Source organism: Asterias rubens, chromosome 3, assembly GCF_902459465.1.
Source record: "Asterias rubens chromosome 3, eAstRub1.3, whole genome shotgun sequence".
NCBI lineage: Eukaryota > Metazoa > Echinodermata > Asteroidea > Forcipulatida > Asteriidae > Asterias > Asterias rubens.
Window position 1 is genome coordinate 21,595,544 of NC_047064.1, and position 23,979 is coordinate 21,619,522.

At 36.2% G+C, this 23,979-nt stretch overlaps 1 protein-coding gene across 2 annotated transcripts; it reads right to left on the reverse strand.

The window, feature by feature from the left end:
• Positions 1–196: 196 nt before the first annotated feature.
• LOC117287942 (tetraspanin-31-like) lies at positions 197–23,661 on the reverse strand. 2 transcript variants are annotated; one of them, XM_033768586.1, is made up of 6 exons: positions 23,453–23,661; positions 12,040–12,207; positions 9,796–9,996; positions 7,943–8,065; positions 6,219–6,314; positions 4,277–4,362 (listed from the first exon to the last, which is right to left on the reverse strand). In XM_033768586.1, exons 1-5 carry the CDS (start codon positions 23,510–23,512, stop codon positions 6,240–6,242), a joined length of 627 nt encoding a protein of 208 aa, XP_033624477.1. In that variant the 5' UTR covers positions 23,513–23,661; the 3' UTR covers positions 4,277–4,362; positions 6,219–6,239. The 2 variants fall into 2 exon arrangements, with proteins under 2 accessions (XP_033624478.1, XP_033624477.1); XM_033768587.1 differs by lacking the exon at positions 6,219–6,314 and having other exon boundaries at positions 197–4,362.
• Between the last annotated feature and the right edge of the window lie 318 nt (positions 23,662–23,979).

The window sequence follows — 23,979 nt, forward strand, 5'->3', positions numbered from 1 at the left end:
AAAAAAATGTATTATCTAGATTATAATTGTTAGTGGATTCAACTTTTACCTGGTGTATAAAGATTTGTTAAGGGTAGAGGGCAATTTGTAATTTTCTTTTAGCAATTTCTTATGATCATGTATCGGAATTCCGAAGTTCTTTTTATAAAGGATGGTTTGTGTCACGGTCAAATAACAAGGTCAAAGGCACATCAAGGACTGTGATCATACATGTAGTTTTACTTTAAACTAGTCTCCTATATTCCTACAAAATATCTCATTTACATTTATTGTTCTTTTAATCATCGTTTGATTTTAATGAACTCAATTTGAACTATATTTATTTTCTAATGCGTACATACATTTTTACGCAAACACCAAAGTATTATTACTTTGTTGGCAGGTGTGCTTATAATCCAGTCTGCAATATTTGATTATTTTTCTAAATATCTTTTTCCCGAGTGTCTTAAAAGACTCAAAAAATTATTTGAATCATAGATGGATTGCACATAGCGTCATTGACCATCATAGTTCATGATTGGAAAAGTGCACGCGCGTACGCGCCGCGCACAACTCTTGGCCTTTCACGCGTACACGTTTCATCAAAGATGGTGGTCAATGACGTCATGTGCAATAGGCTTAAGTATCCTTTACACCACATTGCCCATTCAGTCAGGGGGTCTTCGTCATTAGGCAAACACGGTCGTCTTCTGGACTATGAAACATTGATAATTTAAATCTCCTAATTCCAACATTGAATTCACTAGTTTACTTTGAGAGCCAATATAAAATGATTGTTTCATTGACAACATTAAAATATAAATAACGCCTAATAATAAAAAAAAACAGAAGATAAGGATGTTTGTAATAGAGTATGCAAAACTGTAACTGGGAAAAAAATAAGATAACTGACAAGAAGAAATTATGCCTCTGGTTTGACGTCAGCCATAAACAGCAACTTGCATACTGGAATGAATAAAACAGGAACTGTAAGATTGAAAGTAATTTGTGTAAATCGTTAATAAATTATACTACACTATAAAGCCCGTCTCATACTTCCTGTGAATTTTATTACCTTAAAAGCTGGAGAACACTGCATTTGCATTCGCAGGATGTATGAATCGGGATTACCTTGAATTCATATTGAAGTGTAACAATTATTGCAGCCAAAAAATTATTGCAACCAAAAAGTATGTCATATTTAATATATGCCTTGTGTAGATTAAAGATGAAATATTATACATTTAGTTACTTTCAACAGAGGTCATCTTTACGGGCAAATTGGGTTTCGGCTTCGGTTCACATCAAGTTTTCTTTCTTTTCAATGCAGCCAAGTGGTTCACCGACAAATCGTACTGATAAAACTCGTTTACAATTTGTTTTTGTTTTTTGGTCAAGATGATCTTCCCGTCAAGGGAACTCAGCAAACTTCCACAAGAGTATATAAAAACCAAGCTGGCAATTAGCCAGTCTCTCTCATACAAACATTGATTATGAATTGCACAATTCTATTAGTCATTTTCAAATAAGCGGTTATTCTGTGTTTGTAAGTCCTGCAGTCTAACCACTGGACCACATAATAACATACATGAAATGATTGATTCGCCTACAAAGATGGCTGACTTCACAATGGGTAACATCAATTGGGAACTATCTTTGATCGATAAATAAATGCTGTTGGGAAAATTAAACAGAGTTTAATCAGAAATTCTGTTGGTAACTGTTTGTTTATTTACACTGATATTTTAAACAGCAAGGATAGACTAAAATGAGGAGCGCATTTCATGTTAAGGTGTTCAGATTGTTTGCGGAACCTTTGTGAAAGTTGGCGTGATGGTTGCTAAGCAACAATGCAAACACAGTTATCCACTGATCATGCCATAGCCCTAGCCAATAGCCATGTTATAATTCAGTCCTTACTGACGAGGCCCTTGTAATCTGAGCCCCATTCCATGGCTCTACTTACCGCCATATTTCTGCAATGCGATCACCCCTTACGGGGCATTGAATTTCTGCGCTACCTTTGTGAGCAAAAATATCTACATGTAATGTAGTAACATGGGGTACGCACATGCACAAGCCAAAATTCCCTGTTAACCCCTTAAAATACACTCAACTTTGAATTCCCGTTCATCATTTTCTACATTGTAACCTAACACCAGTTTTGTTTGAAAAAACAAATCAAAGTTTTCTAATACAATAACCCAACACCACCTTCGCAAAAAAATCATCTTATATTACTCGATATCACCTCACAAAATTATTCATTTTACCCTTTCATAAAAACACAAAATCAATTATTTTAAAGAATTTATAGATTATTGGCTAATATACAGCACAAAACACCAGGTTTTTATAGGCAACAAATCTGCCTCTAGAAAAAAAACAATATTCACCGTCACATCAACAAATTATTATACACATTCATTAGTATATATTTAATATGTACTGATTTCTGAGTATTACAGTTTTTAACTTATTTTGCATTCCTATTTTTTGTTTTCCTTGCTTTTGGAAATCATTCACCGGCCGGAAGCATATTAATAAAATAGCATTTACACATAAGGATAAATAGTGTATTGTTGGTCACATCAAGAGTACTTGGACATTCCTTCTGCTGTTTCGCAGAAACAACTGAAAGAAATCTAACATTTTTACAAGAATGTTGAACAGTACGCTTATCAACCGTTTTCACTGTTACAACTGGTAAAGAAACTTCCAAGTAGAATTTGGATGAAGAAATGAAATGGTTTCTCGATTTAAAGAAAACAATTTGATTAAAAAAAAGCACAACCATGCAAAAGGCTTACTCAAATCAGTCAATGAAGCGGTTTATGTACAAGTGTTCAATAACCATACAATACTTTTGTTTAAATCTGAACAACTTTATCCAACAGAAAGTCTGGGTCCCATTTCATAACGTGAAAGGCTGTAATAATTCTGACTTATCGCAGCTGCATCGTTATATAAGTGAACAACTATAACCATTCAAACTGTCACAAAGTGAAAAATGCAGTTCCATACTTCTAATAATTGCTACACATGTATGAATGTCTGATCACCAGCTTCTGACACAAGAGGGCAGCAGACTGATTTGGAAATCCTTTAAAAGAAAAATGGACTCCCAGAAAGGGAGTTGTCTCTACATTACATGGTTCATGAAAAACAGTCTGCTCTCGTTATAAAGAGCACTGTTAAAGAGGTTCTCCTTATAAAGTGTATATTCTGAAGTCCCGAACGTCATTTCTGCTTTGTGTTTCTTTGTTTTGCTCTCCTCTTATAACAACGCTCCTGTAATTTGGCCGGTCCCAGGGACCTTGTTATAACGAGTGTCGACTGTATACATGTACATGTAGGTGTAGTTTGGTTAATCTTTTTTAAATTGTTGGATTTATAACAGAAGTTTGTTTAAATAATGACAAATAAGGAGGGGCTTTACTACATAGCAACGCCGTCTTGGATATGGTCAATAGTCATCATGCTTTCCCAATCACAGTTTCTTTATCAGCACATAGAGTGTTTGTGGTCATACAATGGCGCTGTTTCATCATGTACATTGTACCACTTCATACTCTGACGCTCAGTCTTATGGGTGTGTTTCACTCAAGCTATTGTTTTCTCTGAATCTTTTGTGAGATGTGGGTGTCAACATTTGATTAAGCTAAACCATTAACAAGCAATGTTTTTTTTCATTCATTGTAACATGCTCAAGGCATGACTGGTGAACTCTTTCAGTGCCAAAGTCGTACATGTACAATATTCATGTATGTAACATGTCATCACAAGAGGGCAGTATTACTCAAGAAGTACTTTTGTCATTTGGATGTACCCAGGCTACACAAACTAGCAAGATACTTTTAGTTTGGTAAGAAAGAGTTCAGTTACTTGTTTATTTTTTATCAGAATTTCAAAAACCTCAAAAAGATGGGCAGTTAAGGTTCAAAACACAAACAATAGTTGAGAAATGTTTCTTACGGTCATGGCTAAATTGTGACGACATGTCACAAATAAATATCAAAGTTTGGTTTTTGAGGCCATTTTTAGAATGTCATTTGGAGACTGTTTAATTTTTCCTACAATTTGAGTAGCAACCTTCCATCACAAAAACCGGGGAATATTTTGCATACTTTGTTAAAAGATTTTAGTTTTATTGGTTTTAGATTGAAAAGGTTTTGTAACAATAAGTAATATTCACACTTGCTTGAGTAGAACGCACCCAATCATCTCATCTCATGAAGCGCAACTCCAAGTAAAGTCTCTACAGCCAGAAAGACGAGATGATAGTCCCGGGTCATCAAAGATGACGATCTAGAGGAAAGCGTCAGGATTGGCTCTTGGGTCCTTCTGATTACGGAAACGGAATGTTATGACGATACCAACCAACTGTTGACAAATCAGAGACATGACTTGGTCAAGAAATAGATTAAATTTACAAATATCGGATGAAGCTCTGTGAAAGGACGTATGAATAGAGGGGAAAGGGATTAAGTGAGATCACAAAATGTAAACAAGTTTAAAAGAAAAGATGAAAATATCAACATTTAAAATTGCATCATTAAAAACTCAAACCAACAATACAATCTTCATTTTTAAAACGGAATTAGTCAAATTAAAAATGTTCATTGATAATCTAAACTCTAACCACAATACTTTTCTGTGCATAGCAAGTTGTTGTGCTTGCAGACTCTAGGAAATTGGGTCCTGGGCCCATTCTTAAAAAGCATGAAACCAAAAAAGCTTGCTACGCACAGAAAACATTTGCTTAGCAAATAAAGGTTACCAGCCAAAATACCCTACATATTATACCACTGCTGTGACAAGGGCACAATTTCATAAAGCCTGTAAGCACAAAAATTTGCTTAGCATGAAATTTCTTCCTTGATAAAAACAAGTTTACCAACCAAATTTTAATTTGTTGCATATTGCTTGTTACTGGCATTCAGCTGTTGTTTGCTTATCCTGAAAATCACGTGGAAATTTGGTTGGTAATCCTGTTTTAATTAAGGAAGAAATTTCGTGCTAAGCAAATTTTTGTGCTTACAGGCTTTATGAAATTGGGCCCAGTACCCCACTAATTTCTTGCATAAATTTCTGCTAAACAGCTTTATGAAATCGGGTTCTGATTGAAGCCTCTGATTGCAACTCAGTAGGAGAGGAATGCCAAGGGGAACTGGAGCATGACGCTGCAGTAGTAGAGACATCGTTCTACAAGACGCTAACTGAATTCTTAATGAAGTAAGCTTGATTGGGTAGGACTAGGTAGGACTTGGCTGAACTAGGCAGAGGGTGTTATACTGTTACAACACCCACCCGTTATGCTGATCAATAATTTGATTTTGTTCAAACCCAAACTAGAATTGCAAGATGTTATGATTAAAGGTATCAAGAATCTTTGCTTCATTTCAATTAGATGTCTGAAGGTTTGGTCAAACATATCTTGACTACTGAACAAATCTAAAAAACTGAAAACATCTTGAATTCTTGAAAAATAGAAAAATAAGGAAAATTTGAAATAAAAAAAATCTTGAAATAATGAAGAAAAAAATTTAAAACATAGGAAAATTCCTAATAAATCACAAGCCTGAACACTTCAAATGCCCAGTTTAAAGAATTAAAACTGAATTAAACTTACAAGTACCAGTGGGTTTTAACTGTTAAACGAGAAAGACAGCATCCCAGAAACCCCAGCAAGGCCTACTAGGTTCAAGAACCACAAAACCCACATTGATCTACATCCAAGCAAACTCCTACATATATACCTATTTCATTTTAGTGTCTTGATGTTTTATGTCTGGCAGAGTCTTCCTCTTTTATAGCCATTAAGATAGACTTTGCTAGGGTTGAAAACGACAGGCCAATATCTGTTTGCTATATCAGTCCTTTTTGCTGGGAAACATTCTGCAACAGCTAGTTTTTCTATTTCTATTTTATTTTAATAACTAAAACCATTAGTTGAGTAACATGCTTTAATCTGAGGTGCATTGTTGTTAGTTTGTGTGCTCCTTCGTCAAAGTAATTTTATAAAAGAAACAAACGACAGGAGCTTGAAACCCGTCAACAAACTGAACAAACTTAAACATGCAACACTGGTTTGGAAGAGTCAATTCAACCAAGGCGTTCAACAAAACAACAATAAAAGCATGCAAAATAACATGTAACACAAAAAAATAATTGGCAAAAAAAAAAAACTACAAAAAATTTACAAAAGTGAGCTAGAGGGAAAGCGTTGGTGTTTATACCTAGATGATGAGTCGAATGGGCTACAAGAAAGCGCTAGGATTAGCTCTTGGGTCCTTCTGGTTGCGATAGCGGACGGCTAACCACACCCCAATCAGCTGCACGAGGGCGGTATGCATGCCGAGAATCGTGGCAAGATGGAAGAGAGAAAGAGAGAGAGGGGGAAAAAACAAAAGAAAGAACGAAGGCGATTTATGTATAAATGCGGAAAGGAACAGTGTTTCTGTTATAGGCCCTATCTGTCAACTTCTGGTAATTTTCATGTGATGATCGCTAATCATTTTTTTAAAGAAAACTTTTTGGAAAAATTTTATAAATGCATTTTTACTCGTGGCAATTTACATGAAAATTGTCCTTGTTATTTGATGAATTCAATAGTAAATATAATACTCAACACAAAAATAAACAATTCTTGTGTCAAATATAAGTAAGAATGTTTTTTGGCCCACATTCAATGAGTGGCCGGAACATACAAGACAACCAAAAAAAGATTTTACAATATTATGATTATTTTTGTTTTGAAGATCCTTGAACCTCCACTCCCAATATCCCCCCCCCCCCAAAAAAAAACAACAAAAAAACAAAAACAATATTCTCTTCACCCTGTGAAATCTGTCATGTATGGATTGCGCTTTAACTCTTCTAAACCAGTGTCATTCTAAACACAAAATCAGCACAACTCGTCACACAATCATACATGCACGCATGCTTTGTAACAATGAAGAGCAAAACACAAGACCAAAAACTAAAAGAGATTCTGACTAACAATGTGTCAGTGATTTTGATTGGCTAATGTGGTTTTGCATGTAATGTTTCATCCAATAGGAATATTCCATTGATCCATGTCTTGAAAGAGGATGACCTGATTTGCATATGACCCCAGCTTATGTTTAATGAGGAAATGTAATTGATTGGGTCTGAGTTGGAAAATCACAAATTTGGCCAAGCTCTAATGTTTATCGGTAGTTATAATGTCAGTTACCCAACTTTCGGCACAAAAAGTTGTTTAAAAAAAAGCCAAAGACTTGACTGAAACTTTTTTGTAAACATCCATTTTTTTTTTCAATATTAAAAACAAGTTCCAACTTCAACACAAAAAAAGTAAAAATTGTAATTTATTTTACCCTATCGAAAGTTTTAGAATTAGAATACAAAAATAAATAATCATTAAATATTTCTTTGTCTACTTGTAAGTCAGATCAAACACTAATTTCCAAGTTTCAACCAAAATGACATGCTTGCTTAATGGGCAAATAGCTTCAACTTCTAAGTTTGGCTCAAATTATTGAAAGACACAAATATGTTTTTGTATGACTTTCTAGCTGATTCAGATGTGCAAGTTGACAGAAAGCATAAAATAAAAACCAAATAAAAAAGTACTATAAAAGGCTCTGGACACTTTTGGCAATTACTCAAAATAATTGTTAGCATTAAAACTTGCTTGGTAACGAGCAATGGAGAGCTGTTGACAGTATAAAATATTGTGAGAAATGTAAGTAGTGTTTGAGAAAAAGGTTATTTCTCACTCAAATATTAAAAGATTAGAAATCTGAAAGCTAACAACTTTTTTCTTTTCTTTCATTATTCTCTCGCAATTTTGATAACCAATTGAGTTTTTTTTCACAGATTTGTCATTTTATGCATATGTTAGTATGCACCAAGTGAGAATACTGTTCTTTGACAATTACCAAATGTGTCCAGTGCCTTTAACTAAGATGGAACGTACCTCTGTAAAACTAAAGAATAGTCCGACTCCTCCAGAGTAATGAAGACCTTGATCAAACATTTTATCCATCGCTTCTTTACATTTCGGACAAGTGGTGCAGTTTTTTTCTTTACAGCAAGGTACCTTGAGATACAACAAGGAGAAAATAAAGTTCAAAGGTCAGATATGAATTTGTTTAAAAACACAATCAAAATGGTAAGATTTCACTGACGATTTATACTGCAGTCAGTGATATATAAATATTGATGGCTTTGAGCACTACATGTATGTTTAAAAAAATATGACTCAAGACTTTGTATGTCTTCCCCGATGCAGAGGGAAGACCGCTCTAAGAATCCCTTTCGGGAGTCAAAGTATTAACGGAAGCACAAGTTACACCAGTCCATATTTGTTTTATAACACCCCAAACATTGGTCCTAGAAGTTTAGGTACCAACGAGCTACTATTGCTATTGGTAAAGTACAGTGTTTGCTCTGGGTGTAGTACATTGGTTGCTACGGGAAAAGTACATTGGTTGCTGCATGTATATGATAGTGTCGCGTTCACAGAGCTTTCTAGTAAAAATAAGACATCATGTGACGTGCTCTAAACCAATCAAAAGGCAGAATCCTCATACATCTATGAGGGCTGTTATTAAAATCAGGAGCAGTATTTCCTTAAATTTAAATTGAAATAATCACCAGATTTCATCCGCAGTGCCTGTTACCTAAACTCCAGGCAACAAGATACAATAAGAATAGCTTGTTTAACTTTGTTATCCTCAGCAAAACACAAAAGGAATGCTGTTTGTGCTGATAAATGTGGATCCCAATGTAATCTGCAGGGATACGGGGGAGGGGAGGGTTAGCTGCAAAACACAAAAGGAATGTTATTATTGCTGGTAAATGTAGTCCCGTAGTCCCAATGTAATCTGCAGGAGTGGGGGGAGGGGAGGGTTAGCTGCAAAACACAAAAGGAATGTCGTTTTTGCTGGTACATAGATCCCAATGTAATCTGCAGGGATATGGGGGAGGGGAGGGGTAGTTGCAAAACACAAAAGGAATGCTGTTTTTGCTGGTAGAGCCGGATGTAATCTGCAGGGGCAGAGGGGAGGGGGTATCACAAGGCACAAAAGGTACACTGTTTTTGCTGGTAAATGTAGTCCCAATGTAATTTGCAGGAGTAGGGGGAGGGTTAGCTGCAAACATGGCAAAACACAAAAGGAATGTTGTTTATGCTGGTACATGTACATGTAGATCCCAATGTAATCTGCAGGGATACTGGGGAGGGGAGGGGTCGTTGCAAAACACAAAAGGAATGTTGTTTTTGCTGGTAGATCCAAATGCAACTTGCAGGGGCAAATACTTCACTTCCAAATGTTCATAACTAAAGGATCTAGTATAACCTGAAAGCAATATACCCATGGCAATGATGTAGTTGATATTAATCTGTAACTGCGGAGTGGACAAAGAGTACCATATTATGTGAATTCAAATTTAAGCTGGAACTTGTGAATAAGCAAGTCATTGTTCCAGACATTATCAAAGTTTAACTCCCAAATGGCTTTATCGGAACACAGCCCAAGTTTGCTTAATAGGGAGGTTTAGCTGCACGTTCCGCGTGAACATGAACAGAAGAAAATTGTGCCGTTAAAATCTCATTATTTTAGCATGCATGAAGTTACCATTTTTCACGTCAGGTACGTACGTGCGCACAGACGCCATTCATAAGCATGAAATAAGCCCAAAGTGGCGACATCACCCAGAAACAACACAATTGTTTTGCGTTCACGTTCACGTTTTTGCTCACGTACGTGCAGCTAATCCTCACTAATAATATTCTTACAGCGATAGCCACAGATTTTGTTAATTTACCTTAGTGCAGGGTGGGTGGGTCTGGTCGTCCTCTGTGAATCCGCAACAGTTTAGTCCCCTCTGTATGTCCGATTTAGTTTCAATACTGGAATGGTTCCAGCTGGCTTCGACTAACTGCACACGTTGTTCGTTCCCCAGGGCCAAGCAAGCGATCGACACTCCGAACTGAATCAGGAACACTAGAAATAAGATCACCATGTACTGAAAGAGTAAAAGTGCTCAGGAAAATAATACAGGAGGGGAATCAATGGAGACATTACAAATTAGATTGGTGGCCTAATACTTCATGGAATTAACAGAGGCAAATGCCTCCATGACCCCCTGGCCATTACCTTGGTGCTCCAGTAGCAATTAACAATTTCCTCAAAGGGTGCACTTTACCAAGGAGAAAATGCGATGGTGCCCTTGCCCTTTCAAAAATGAAGCATACAGGCCTGAGATTGTTATCATTATCTACTACTACTACATAGTGCATCTGTTAGTCTCTGAGTAACTTTGTAATAGGCCCAGGGGCCGATTTCACAAAGGTCTCAAATTGATCGTAACTTCAAATCAATCGCAGTTGCTAAGTAAAGTGTGATGTCACAATACAAATCTCTATGGTGATACTGAAAATTTGTCTTGCGATGAATTTTATTGCTTTGTGAAATCGGCCCCTGGTTTGCTCTAAGAAGAATCTGTTCTCGCTTGGTTCTAGTTCAGCGTTTTGGTTTCTTTCATTTATTAATTCTAGTTGTGAAGCCAAGTTGTAAAACCCAGGGGTCGATTTGACAAAACACTAAGATTCATCTTAAAATAAGTTGCAGTATTGACATTAGTGATTTGCTTAGCAATTAAGACTGATTTGCACTTAAGATCAATCTTAACTCGTTACAAAATCAGGCCCCAGGACTCTCAGAAAAGCAAATTTAATCACTATACTAGCCAAGACGCCAATGTAGAGAAGACAAGGAAGCGCTTCAGTTTTAGATGTTGGAGGAAACCCCAAGAGAAATATTCCTGGAAAAACCCACACTATCAGGTAGGGACTGCAAACCCAATCCACATTGCGCTCCCGGTGGGATTTGGACAGGGGTCCTAGAGGTGGAAGGCGAGGAAAGACAACACTACACCAACCAGATTACCTGACCAGCATTTCTTGTCACTGTCTGCTGACTCATTCTTGACAATATTCAATTGAAATGACACAAGACTGCGGGACGTGTATGGTCCTGAGTTTTCTAGCCTCACGTTAAAATCACTGATCTCAAGCCTGCGGTCCATTGTAAATTTCCAGCCTTGATAACCGCTCTTCAAAAGATTTGGACATCGTAATAAATGTTGTTTTCTACTGAATTTAAAAAATCAGTACTTGAAAACATTACCAAAGAAAAGTATCAAATTATAATTGTACACCTGCCTGGCCAGATCTAATATAATGTCTTAATTCATTAATACATGCTAGACTATCCTTGTAATTTTTGACTAATGGACGTTAGACTCAATTTGAGTAAACAGGATTTTACGATCCAAGTATTTTCAACTGTTCGCAGTCCTACGGGTGTTGGAAGCAATGTCTGACTTTACCACGAGGGGTTACTAGGTCTGGAGCGTTTTTCTTTTTTCTACTGAAGAGGCCGCTGATGTTATCCTGATGGAACCATTTATCAATACAAATAAAAAAATGCTCAAATAGTAAGAAGAGTTAACTTTGCCTGCAAGCAATAAACCTGTTTTGACTCCCCACACAAAGGCCAAAAAGCACTTACAGTGCTTTCTATTTCTTATAAAGTCATCCTTTGTGGGAGAGAAAAAAATTGATACTTTGGAAAATTTGCACGAATCTCATATTTTGAGGCTCACATTCTCTTTGGAAATGTTTTAAAAACTGGGTTTTATTGTTTGTGAAAAAAACTTGGGAAAGTACAGAGTATATCGGTGTACATCTGTATAAAAAAATATATAAAATAAAAATAAAAAATAGTAATAAACTAAACTGACCTGACTGAGTTTACTGTCTAGAACTATTGTATTGAGTCTAAGTCATTTAAACTGTCAAGGATTCATTTAAGCTCAAGGAACCCAGGGCATTTTTTAAACATCTTGAAGATTAGAACACCAAACCTGCAACCTATCAATCTACTCCTCACACTTTCCATGAGACCCTTCTGACTAAAAAAACCAAAAACAAAAACACAGTTGATACTTTTTCTCTTTCAAGTGTGTCTGGAATTAATTAAAGAATCTCTGTGTTGCTAAGGATACAAAGAAGAGGCAGACTTGGTGATGCTTGAGGGCTCCAACGAGGCCAACGATAGCGACGGCGAAGAGGAAGATTCCGCAGGCTATGATGCCACCAACGATGTACATACTAGACACGTAGGCTGAACTCTTGGCAACCGGCGGTACGATGATGAGGATAAGCGCTACAATCTAAGATCAAGAAATAAGAAAAGACATATTGGATAAATAAAGGATTAATTACTAATAACAAAAAGGATGAATAGGCGATCTGGATTAACCAAAGGCAATGTACAGTATATTGAAGATTCACTGCGGGCGTAGATTAACCACTTTAGCAATGTAGATTAACCAAAAAACAATTAGACTATTCAACAGCAATAATGCATTTACTGCGATCAATGTAAATTGACAAAAAGCAATGCCAATAGCCATGTATGTGGCAATGTACAAAATGTACAGGTAAATTGAAGATTAACTGCGTGCAATCTCTCACATGTAGAAAACCAACATCAGTTTGGATTAAACAAAGTCAATGCGCATAATTAAGACTAACTGCTGTTATAATTAAGAATAACCGCGATTGATGTAATCCAAGGCAACGTGTTCCTTTAAGACAACATATTTTTAAATAGTAATCTTAGATCTACTTCCTCATTGTCATGTATAAACACCTTGATGTAATATGTTCATTAGTGACTTTAATCCCACTATACTTAAAACTATGGAATATTTACAATTGTAGCTTTTAAGAAATGAAACAATCCAAGCAAAGAATTGCACTTTCTAGTTTCACACCTACTTGTACGTCATCTAACACATTTTTCTATTTCATTTAGACCTGAAATTAGAACGCTACCGTAAAATGAAATTGAGAATTTCGTAGAAGGTGTAACACAATAATGTTCAATCCATAGTGTAAGCCAGAGACATGTCTGAGTGGATTTTGGACACCCTGTTTTAAATTTTGACACCCTGTTTTATCTGTGATTTTGGACATTAATGTGGACACACCCAGTTTGTAAATTTCCAGCTAACTTGGACACCCTTTTACCAAATCCTGGCTAAACCATTGATGTTCGCCTAATTTTATCCGTTAATGATTACATTACATTATAAATATATCCAAGTATAAATGTCACTGGTTGATTTGATTTAGATCCCCATGAGGCTGAGACGGAGTCTAATGATGATCAAGCGCTACTTGTGGTCATGCTACATTATGCACGGCAACCCTTTTTCATTCTACTAGCGAGGCGGGACGTGATGTGGGTACGTGTAGCCCAGCTTGTTGTGACCCGAAGCTTTCAGAGTTAAAGGAGGAATGAATCGTGTAATTTGGTGAAATGTCTTCACTTCACACTGCTACTCTTGTGAACACAATTTGCTTTCATAACCTGGGCACAATTTCATACAGCTGCTTTAAAAGCAGAAAATATTGCTTAAAGGCAGTGGACACTATTGGTTATTACTCAAAATAATTATTAGCATAAAACCTTACTTGGTAACGAGTAATGGGGAGAGGTTGATAGTATAAAACATTGTAAGAAACGGCTTCCTCTGAAGTAATGTGGTTTTTGAGAAAGAAGTAATTTTCCACGAATTTGATTTCAAGACCTCAGATTTAGAATTTATTGCTTAAAGGCAGTGGACACTATTGGTAGTTACTCAAAATAATTATTAGCATAAAACCTTACTTAGTAATGAGTAATGGGGAGAGGTTGATAGTATAAATCATTGTGAGAAACGGCTTCCTCTGAAGTAACGTGGTTTTTGAGAAAGAAGTAATTTTCCACAAATTTGATTTCGAGACCTCAGATTTAGAATTTTAGGTCTCGAAATCAAGCATCTGAAAGCACACAGCTTCGTCTGACAAGAGTGTTTTTTCTTTCATAGTTATCTCGCAACTTCAAAGACCAATTGTGCTCAAATTTTCACAGGTTTGTTATTTTACGCATACATGTATACTTGAAATATAAGTGAGAAGACGTGTCTTTGATAATTACCAATAGTGTCCAGTGTCTTTAACAATTTGTTTGCTTTGCAGAAATGAGCAGGATAGGGTCTAACATTCACAAATGGAACACAACAAGACATTATTCTGATAAGCATCAAAGTTTAATTTCTTATTTGTATAAATTACTTATTTGTATTTTTTTAGCAGCTCTATGAAAATGGGGCCTGGTTTTGAAGGTGATTTGAATAACTCTCTATGCACAGATTGCAAAATCTGGTAAAAAATACCAACAGTCTGAATGATAACAATCACTTTTTCATCCCTGACAGATTTAAACAACTACATGTAGGTGCAACTTTTTAAAATTATTTTTTGGGGGGCAAACAGATTAAATCCATCTACTAGAAGTTACCTGAATATACTGGAAATCATTGATTATAAGAATGAATCATAAACTCCTCACAACTTGTTTTTGCCCCACACACCAACAAAATTGTACAGTGTTGGAATCCTTCATATTGCAATCTCGCGTCATTGGAAACGGTCAATAAGGTAATCAGGAAAGTCCTGTGATTTGTGTGCAGTGACCTGGGTAGCAATAGGATTACGGTCAATGAAGGGCTGCAGATCTCTAGAACGATTGCACTACTGTATGGTCAGTGATATTGATTAATAAAAACTGAATAAATTAAATGCGAATTTGAGCAGATTAGCTGCTCAGTATCTTTCAAAATTTCAAAATTTTGAGGAAAAGTGCACAGTTTGATTGTTTTTGGAGGAAATTGTATTTTGATATTTATTATAGAATTTATAAGCATTGATTCTGAAGAATATTGCGAATTTTTTTAAATCTTAACACATGACCTTTCATTATTTTGCTATAATTTCATCAGATTATACATTTCTTAGGTGTGTTTTATGAACAAGATTTTTTTTTTACAGCATAGCAAAATGCCATTGTCTGTTTTTTAATGTTTTTAATGTGTCAATGTTTTTACTGTATGCGCGCATTTGAATTACCCTTTTTGGGATCTAATAAAGATTATTGTATTGTATTGTATTGCAATAATATGAGCATCTAGACAGCATTGGTCAATGTCTCAATGTGTGGTCAAGTGGTTTAGATTGCAGGACTTGCAATCACAAGGTTCAATGTTGTGGGTTCAAATCCTACCAAGCTAACCACTGATTTCACAATAAAAATAACAATAGGAATTGTTGTCTAGTTATCGAATCACAAGTTTATATTTGGTTACACCTTTACACTGATGTGTATTAAGCTATTAAGTACTTTCCCAAATTCGGAGAACAAAAAACCCCAGCTAAATACACATTCAGCGTATTAGGGTAAAAACATTTTTTTTTTCCTGATGCGAAACTAACATCTATTGGATCACAAGTTATTGATGTGTGTAATTCATAATCAATAGAAGTTAAACCAATGTTTGTATAAAAGAGATTGGCTGTTGCCAGCTTTGTGTTTATGACCTATTGTGGGAGCTATGAATGCCGAGTTCCTTTATTAGGATCATCTAAAAAAATAATAAAACATAAAACATGTTCAGGGTAATTAAAGGGATCAAGTTAATCAAGTTAAGCTTCATAAGTCGTCAAGTTTTTGGGGGAAAAAAGTGAAAAATCACAGAGCAATGTTTTCAGGAGTCTTGTAAATCGGTTGTACATACTAAAATAATTTCCTTTTTTTAAGACAAACATTTTGTGTGTGACATTGTTTTACTAATTTCTTAAAAACTACAGCACTTCAGCAAGTAATATTTAAAGGGAAGCTTTCTACCATAATTATCTTCAAACCGTGCAAGTTTTTATGTAAATCAGTAGACATTGTGTTTTGTGTCCTACAAACAGTACCCAAACCCTTTAAATAACATTGCTCCCTGTCAAATTTACAATTCACACCGGTACGGTACATACATGTAGACGATAGATTCCTTGCACAGGGTAATTATACATTAACCTCTACCGCTTCCCTGAAAGGTGGACATGAATTAAGAACAGTTCAAGACACTCCAAGAACGCGTCCTTGAGCAAGATGACGCATGCCCGTAGGATATCATAACACGTGAGAAAATATCGATCAAATGAACTGTGTCCTATGCTCTCCGTATAAACCTTGCATCGAGGAACCAACGTAAACCACACAAACAAAAATACTGACTTGGGGATTGAAGCGCTTTTCGTGAATAATATGTGGATTTAAAATTTAATAAAAAGCAAGCGGCCTACGGCAACACTGGAATGATATTGGATTATTTGTCAGGAGGTTAAAGAAATCATTTACAGCAAGTAATAAATACAATTTATAGAATTTAATACTTGACTTTTTTCTTTCTTTTTTTTCTTCTTCTAATTTTTGGATTGCTTATTGGAGACTAGTTTGAGAGGGTCAGTTTGCTGTACAACCAAGTACAATGAACTAAGGATTCACTCTCTCCGGTTTAGTGAATTTTATGCATGAGGAAAAGGTGTTAGGGTTTGAGGCTGTTCAGCAAAGAGGAGGTCCTAAGAGACGTCTTGGGGAATAGCTACGAAGAGGGAAATTTCATTGGGAGGGTGGAGTCAGAGTGAAGGTATTTTGGAGAGGAATGATTCAGGATAGGATTTTGGTTAGGAGTGATAAGGAAGGGAACTTGAGCAGTGATAGGCCTGAGTTAAAGGCAGTGGACACTGTTGGTAATTACTCAAAATAATTATTAGGGCGATTCCATGGTTAGTCGCATTACAAAACACAAATTAAAATTCATTCTGGATTTTAAATAGTTGTACCTGCTGCTAATCAAAACTATTAACGTTTTGCTGGAAGAACCTTTGTGGGGGACAATATCTAACTTTGAAGAAATCACCTTAATGTGCTCACTTTTTAGGGTCTGTTCACAGCTTGTGCAAACATGAGCTGAATTTGTACAAAATGGTACAGAGTGTGTAAAAAAAGTTAATGTCTGTTTCCTTTCATATGTTAGCTATAACTTTTACATGGAAAGAAAGTTGTTACACAATTTTTATTTTTTGGTGTCATGTCCATGTTTGCTTGGAATCGCCCATTAGCATAAAACCTTACTTGGTAACGAGTAATGGGGAGAGGCTGATATAGTATAAAACATTGTGCGAAATGGCTCCCTCTGAATAAATGTAGTTTTCGAGAAAGAAGATATTTTCCACCAATTTGAATTCGAGACCTCAGATTTAGAATTTGAGGTCTCAGAATCAAGCATCTGAAAGCACACAACTTTGTGTGACAAGGGTGTTTTTTTCTCTCATTATTATCTCACAACTTCGAAGACCGATTAAGCTCAAATTTTCACAGATTTGTTATTTTATGCATGTTGACATACACCAACTGTGAAGACTGGCCTTTGACAATTACCAATAGTGTCCGCGTCTTTAAGATGAGAGGACTCTAGAAAATGGAATGTACAAGGATGGATAAGGGTCAGTGGTGTAGTGTAAGGATTGTAAAGGGAAGTGGATGAATAAGGGAGGTACAACTTGTCCTCTTTTATTTTCATAAATCTTGCTTTTAAAGGCACTGGACAGTAACAACACGTTTCATAAGTGTCAAAGGGTCAGTATTCTACCAACATATTATAAAATGACAAATCTGTGAAAATTTGGACTAAATTGGTCATTGAAGTTACAAGAGAATAATGTGTGTGCTTTCAGATGCCTAAAAAGGCTGCAGGCCTCAAGTCTTTTTAAAATAATTGAGTGAGAAATTACTTCTTTCTATGTTACTTCAGAGGGAGCCGCTTCTCACAATGTTTTCTACTATCAACAGCTCTCCATTACTCGTTATCAAGTAAGTTTTAATGCTAACATTTTTTTGAGTAGTTACCAATAATGTCCAGTGCCTTTAAGTGAAAATTATACATGAACTACATATTGTTATCATAACCAGTGACCATGCCAAGATGATTTACATACTGTAGGGCCTACCCATCTCACTCAAAGAACCCACAATTTACATCCATGAATATACGCGACTACATTATAAATACACACTGGTGTAATGTAAACGTGTGAGTCACTCACAATTCTAATTTATCAAGGTTCAATTTCTGTGAAGGTGGCTGGTTGTATGACACAAACAGAAACATATCTGCTTTATTAACCAATTGAAGATTAATGGGGAGGTTTGGAATCCCTAAATGTATTCAATTTCAACCAATAATCCAGAGTTCCGGGTAATGTATAGCATTGAGTTGTTTAAATTGAATTGGTTCATTTGGCAAATGTTATTGCCAATTGAGCTTTAAATTAATGACTTGCACGTTGGCAACCAGATGTTCCCAGCCGGCTTCAGACCCTGGCATACATGTTGTACAAACACATGCTCAGTGATGCAGTCTCTGTGTGGACATTAATTTTTTCTGTAGTATTCTTCTGTAAAAATTTTTAAAGGAAAAGTTATAATCTTCAACACTGAAAATAACACTGTGTGGACAATTAGAGTGAGTCCACATAGTGTTTCTCAAATTGTTAACATGATGTGGACTTCTTTTCATCTCAGGTCCACACTTTGAATTTGTAGCGCAAAACAAAACACTGATCTTAAACCTTTATAGAACAGGCACAGATGCACACACTGTAGTGGTATTGGCTAGTGCCAGCAATCATATTATAAATAACAAGAGTCAATTGATGTACATTAGATGTAGGCAAACATGTACTGCAGATTTACACACAGTGTACAGATTCCCTACTCTGTACATTACTACACAGTCTTTCAGTAACAGCTGTTCACAGTTTTAAGTTCTTATCATTATTAAATCTTTCTAGTAAATGAAATCAAGGGACCCTCAAAAGCGCCCAGCATGGTAACCCGCCCGTAGACCTAAAAAAGTTGCTGTTCATGTTAGACTGCTGGCTCCTGCGAGACTACATACTACTCCTGCGACTTCGGCCCAATCTCGCCAAAGAGAGTTGCAGGAGAGCCGTTACACAACATGTATCATCACTGCGACAAACATTTAACAATTTCATAGGTCTGTGACAATACCTTTACAGGACTATTAAGAGACAAGAAATTTAAATTGTGTAAAATAAATTCTTATCTTATCTACAGTATATCAGTTTTAGATGTGGATGGATCAGGAAAGCCCTAGAGGGAAAAACCACGCAATCACAGTGATACTGAACTTATTATCCGCATCCAAGGGACCAGTGCAGGATTCTAACCAGGATCCACTGAGATGAAAGGCAAGGGAGGAAACCACTGACCCAACCTCAATACCATAATCCTACCATCCAAAGTCTGTTAAGATTTAATCAACTGTTTTGGGGTGTTTTTTTAAGCACATCAATCGACAAGAAAAATCATTATTTAATGCTTTTTTTTGGGTCCTCTTACACATCATCAAAATTGTATAAAATACACTGAAAAGTCTATACAAGCCTACACCATGTTTTGTATTACTCAATAAAGTGGTATCAGGGCCAAATTTCATGAGTGATAAATGCAAACTTCAAGTAAATTGTTGTATTTTAGGATGCGATTATTGTTTTAAAATATTGCTGATTGTTTGTGCCATGTACATGTAGTAGGCACTTTCACAATACCGATGCATTTTGTCATTCCTTAGTATATTAATATTATTTTTATGAATGACACCACAAACAATGGCAAAACAATCAATTGTACATGTGGCATCAATAGTATAGTACCACCAGCCACGTGTCAATGACAATAGTAGACGACTCTATCAAAAATAATCCAGGCGGTTATACACAAAATGCAGTCATGTGAATCTATTGCACAGTGCACACTATGGATAGAGGGTAAAGTTCATCTATATTTAGCGCATAATGAGATCATCTACTCTCATCATTAGACTTGATTAAGTCCCTTTATAGTCTCATTGGGATTATACACAGCCGTTGTCTATTTCACTTAGAAAACCAGCAGTTCCACCGTCTTGATGACTAGTACAAATGTATATTATGTAGGGCCTACACACCCTACAGGTAACATGGGTACTATAATGCTATCAAATTTAAGGGAAGTAGTTTTAAACAACATTAAACTATCATGTGGTTGCAAAAATGCTGTATACAAAATTTGTAATTCTTTTACATAAGAGTTTGAAATTGTCAACACATTGTACCTCACTTAAAATGGCCAAATTGTGCACACAAAAAATAATTGTGCGTCGAAACATTTTTCAGAATTCGGGAAATTTGGACGCCCTTTTACCACATCCTGGCCAAAACATTGCTATGAAGCATACTGAACAAGTAGGCCTATAGTGTCAGGCATACTACTTTACACTGAAGGTTAAACTACATCATGTACATGGAGCAGACTGCGCAAGTCTCTTTGCCTATTATTTCTAACTTTGGGACAAGATAAGTTTGTGTTTGAATATATGATGATGTGTTTGGTTGAAACTGATGCACAGATTTGTGGCCAACCCTTACATGTACCATGATGCAATATTTGTTTACAAAAAGAGTTAACCCCTACATCCACTGCCTCATTGGTAGGTGAGGTATGCACAAGTTCACATTTTGTGTCATATTCACTAAGACTCTACAGTAGTTCCTTTAAATGTTTTGAAGAAATGGTTTATATCTCTGTTATTTACTACATTATGGTATTGAAGCTTAAGTGTTTTTTGTCTTGAAACAACATCACCACTCACCTGCATAAATTATTTCTGCCAAAATCAAGCAATGCAACACTAAGGCATTTGATAAGTAGGGCTGTGCTACATAAATGAAGATCTACAATGCATGGTGTAAACATGAAGTTGGGAAAGTACGATAAGTGTTTAAGACCGATAAATCAGCCAGTTTGCATCTGCTCTAATCAATACAGAGTCAAAAAGAGGATCTTGGGAGGAGACGAATCTGAGAGGCTCATGAGATGGGGACGGTGATAAATGAGATGAAAAGAAAACATCTTGGTAAAATTGAAAACAGTGAAACGAAAAGTGCATGACATCAATGATGGATGAACACTCTAAAGGACAGTAGGGTAACTGAACATTTTCTTTTTTTTACTTTATTTTCTCAGATCTTGAGAAACGTTTCATGCATGAATCGTTTCTCGGATTCAAATGTTTTTGAGTGAAAAGTTATCTATACCATTTAACTTTGAAGGGAATACTTTCTAAAAAAAAAAACTTTGAAGGGAGTACTTTCCAAAAAAAACTTTAAAAAAACATAGTTTATATTTTCAACAGCTGAGCACTTCTCACGAAATAGGTTTTTATGGTCATTAGTTTTTGGAGTACATGTATTTAACGCCTGTATGACCCTGCTCTACCTTTAATAACAATTGTATTTAAAAAGCCAGCAGCACTTAGTGTACAACATTCTGGCCGAACATTTTTTAAAATTTATATTTAATATTGATCACACTGGTGTCACTGTGTCATGCACGACACACAACTGACTTAAAAATTACCAACTACAGTACCCTATAGACTGTGCATGTCTCTCGCGCGTTAAAACAAGGGGCCCCCATAAAGTGTGCAAGTAGTGTCTTCACACGTTAAAGCAATGTATGTGGGACCAGAACGATGTTAAAATTGTTTGAATACGCGCAAGGCCTGCACGGTTTATTTGCAATCTAGATTTGAACTACTCGGATGTTGTTTTATTTCTGATCTCTAGTTGCCAACCTACATCACCAGTGAGCCGTGATCCGATCCGATAATTTAATAGTAGGAAGTAGGAGCTTCATTAATTAATGAGATTGGATCATGGGAGAGTCCTGACCTTTTGAGGTGTCTCAGGGGGGCGTTAGATCAGGAGTGTTGCCTTACGTTATTGATGGGAAAGATGTGTACAGCACGTACAGTACCTCCCCAAAGCTACCCACAAACATGGCAAACATTGTTAAAGGGGGGAGGGGTCTAAATGTTGCTCAATCAAGTAGAATCTTTACTGCATTAAAACTACTTGAGTCTTGATGTTCAAATGTTCTTGATGACAAAATAAAAATCTCATGTGGCAACGTTAAATTTGAGTGAATTGTAACGAAAGTGAACTTTGTGCTTCTAAAATATCCCGCCTAATTTTCATGTGTTGAATGGTCGGACAGTAGGAGGGTTGACTGTGTACGATGTATGCATTCAGTATTCGCCACAACCTATCATCTAGATCATTCACAGTTCACATCATGATTCTGGTTTGAAAAAGGATGCCTAATGTATGTAATCAGTAACTCATTGTAGAGCTCTAGCAAGCCTGAGGAAACCTGTAAACAAGGGTGCTTGCAGCAACTCATTGTAGAGCTCTAGCAAGCCCGAGGAAACCTGTAAACAAGGGTGCTTGCAGTAACTCATTGTAGAGCTCTAGCAAGCCTGAGGAAACCTGTAAACAAGGGTGCTTGCTACGTGGACCAGAACCATCATGTTACCCTTTACTTGTCCAGATTGTGTTAGCTCTTCCATGTGTACTGTAAAGAGTAACTAATCCTAATAGTACTCAGGCCTATGGCTTGTCCCACCTGAAGGAAAAGCAATGGTAAAAAGTATCTTGGGCAAGGACACAAACAAAGTGCCAAGACTATAACTTGAAACCACACTTATGATTATAAAAACACGAGAGCTTGAGTCAAGTGTGCTCGGCCAAAACACGCCATAATCATAACTTTTTGAATCTCTGTCTCTAAATCCACATTCCTTAAAATTGTAAATGTATAAATTGTCATCAGCTAGCTGCAGTGCATCTCAATACATAGTAAGATTTCATTTTCATTACTTGTTTGAGTAATCACAAAAGGTAATGTAGGCCCTATAATGAAAACCCTTCCTTTGTTCAGATATTTCCATTGTTACTTCCTGTTCGTCTCCAGTACACTATTTTTGAAAACATGGGAAAGAACTCTTTTCATTTACATGTATAACACAAAGTTCTCCAATGACTTTTTGAGTTTGAGTAAAGAAAAAGTCACATCATAAAAGGCCTGAATTGTGAATTGCCAAAGCAGAATTTCAGTAAATACAATATTTCATCGACAATTTTTTAAATTTTATTTAATAAAAGGAACAAAACACAACCTAAATTTCACATTCATATGATTTTGTATATACCATGTGACTGTGTACTGAAGGTTCTTCCAAATGTTTCCTTTGATCATGTGTCTGTCCATCTCCATTCTGACTGATCATGGAGGTTTCTACCTCCTTGGACTGATCGTCTGTTTGTTAAATTTGTGATTGTTGTTGTCTTTTTTTGGTGACAGAATGTTAAAAAGTTTAATAATTAATGAATTAATTTGTCTGATTATCATGATTATGAAATATTAGCTGAATTTAAAGAGAAAATTTCAAAAGTTATCACTAACATTAAAATTTGTGCGTCATACAATTGCAATACAACAATTAACACTACACAGGGTCCTGTGACTGTGAGTGGATGTCGACCGACTGTGCACACGTACCTGTACACTACTTTATACAGTCATTACGTTAGTTAGTGCATAGAAATATGGAAATACGAAGAAATCATACTTACAATGTAAAGGCTGTTCAGCGCAATTAGCGCATTTCTGCTGCACGCAAATCCCCCACACATCTTGACTTCTTCCTGTACTTAACCAGGCTAAACAGAAATAAGAAGATTTGTCTGCACCGTTGATCCAAAAAGTGTTAAAATACGAATCGAAAATCTCAGCCACTGACCACCATTATTCCACGTTGATTTCGCAACATGGACATGAATTGAACACGAGATGGCTCACTTCATCATTTTTAGCAAACTCGCTTGCACATTATTGTCGCTCGATCAGCTCCTTTCGATCCCAACTGACCGAGTTTCCTGTCACACGACCTCTATCGGTGTAAAAGAAAAAAACAAAAGGTATGAACATTATTCCAACTAAATTAATAACATTACTCAGAAATTGCCGCCGATAAACGTTTTTATAAACCAAGAGGTTGACAATCTGGTCCTTGTGACAGCAACATTGTTACTGACGTTGATTGGCTAAAAGTTTTACTTGGACCCACCAAGGCAACATTGCAGGATCGAGGAGAGGGGAG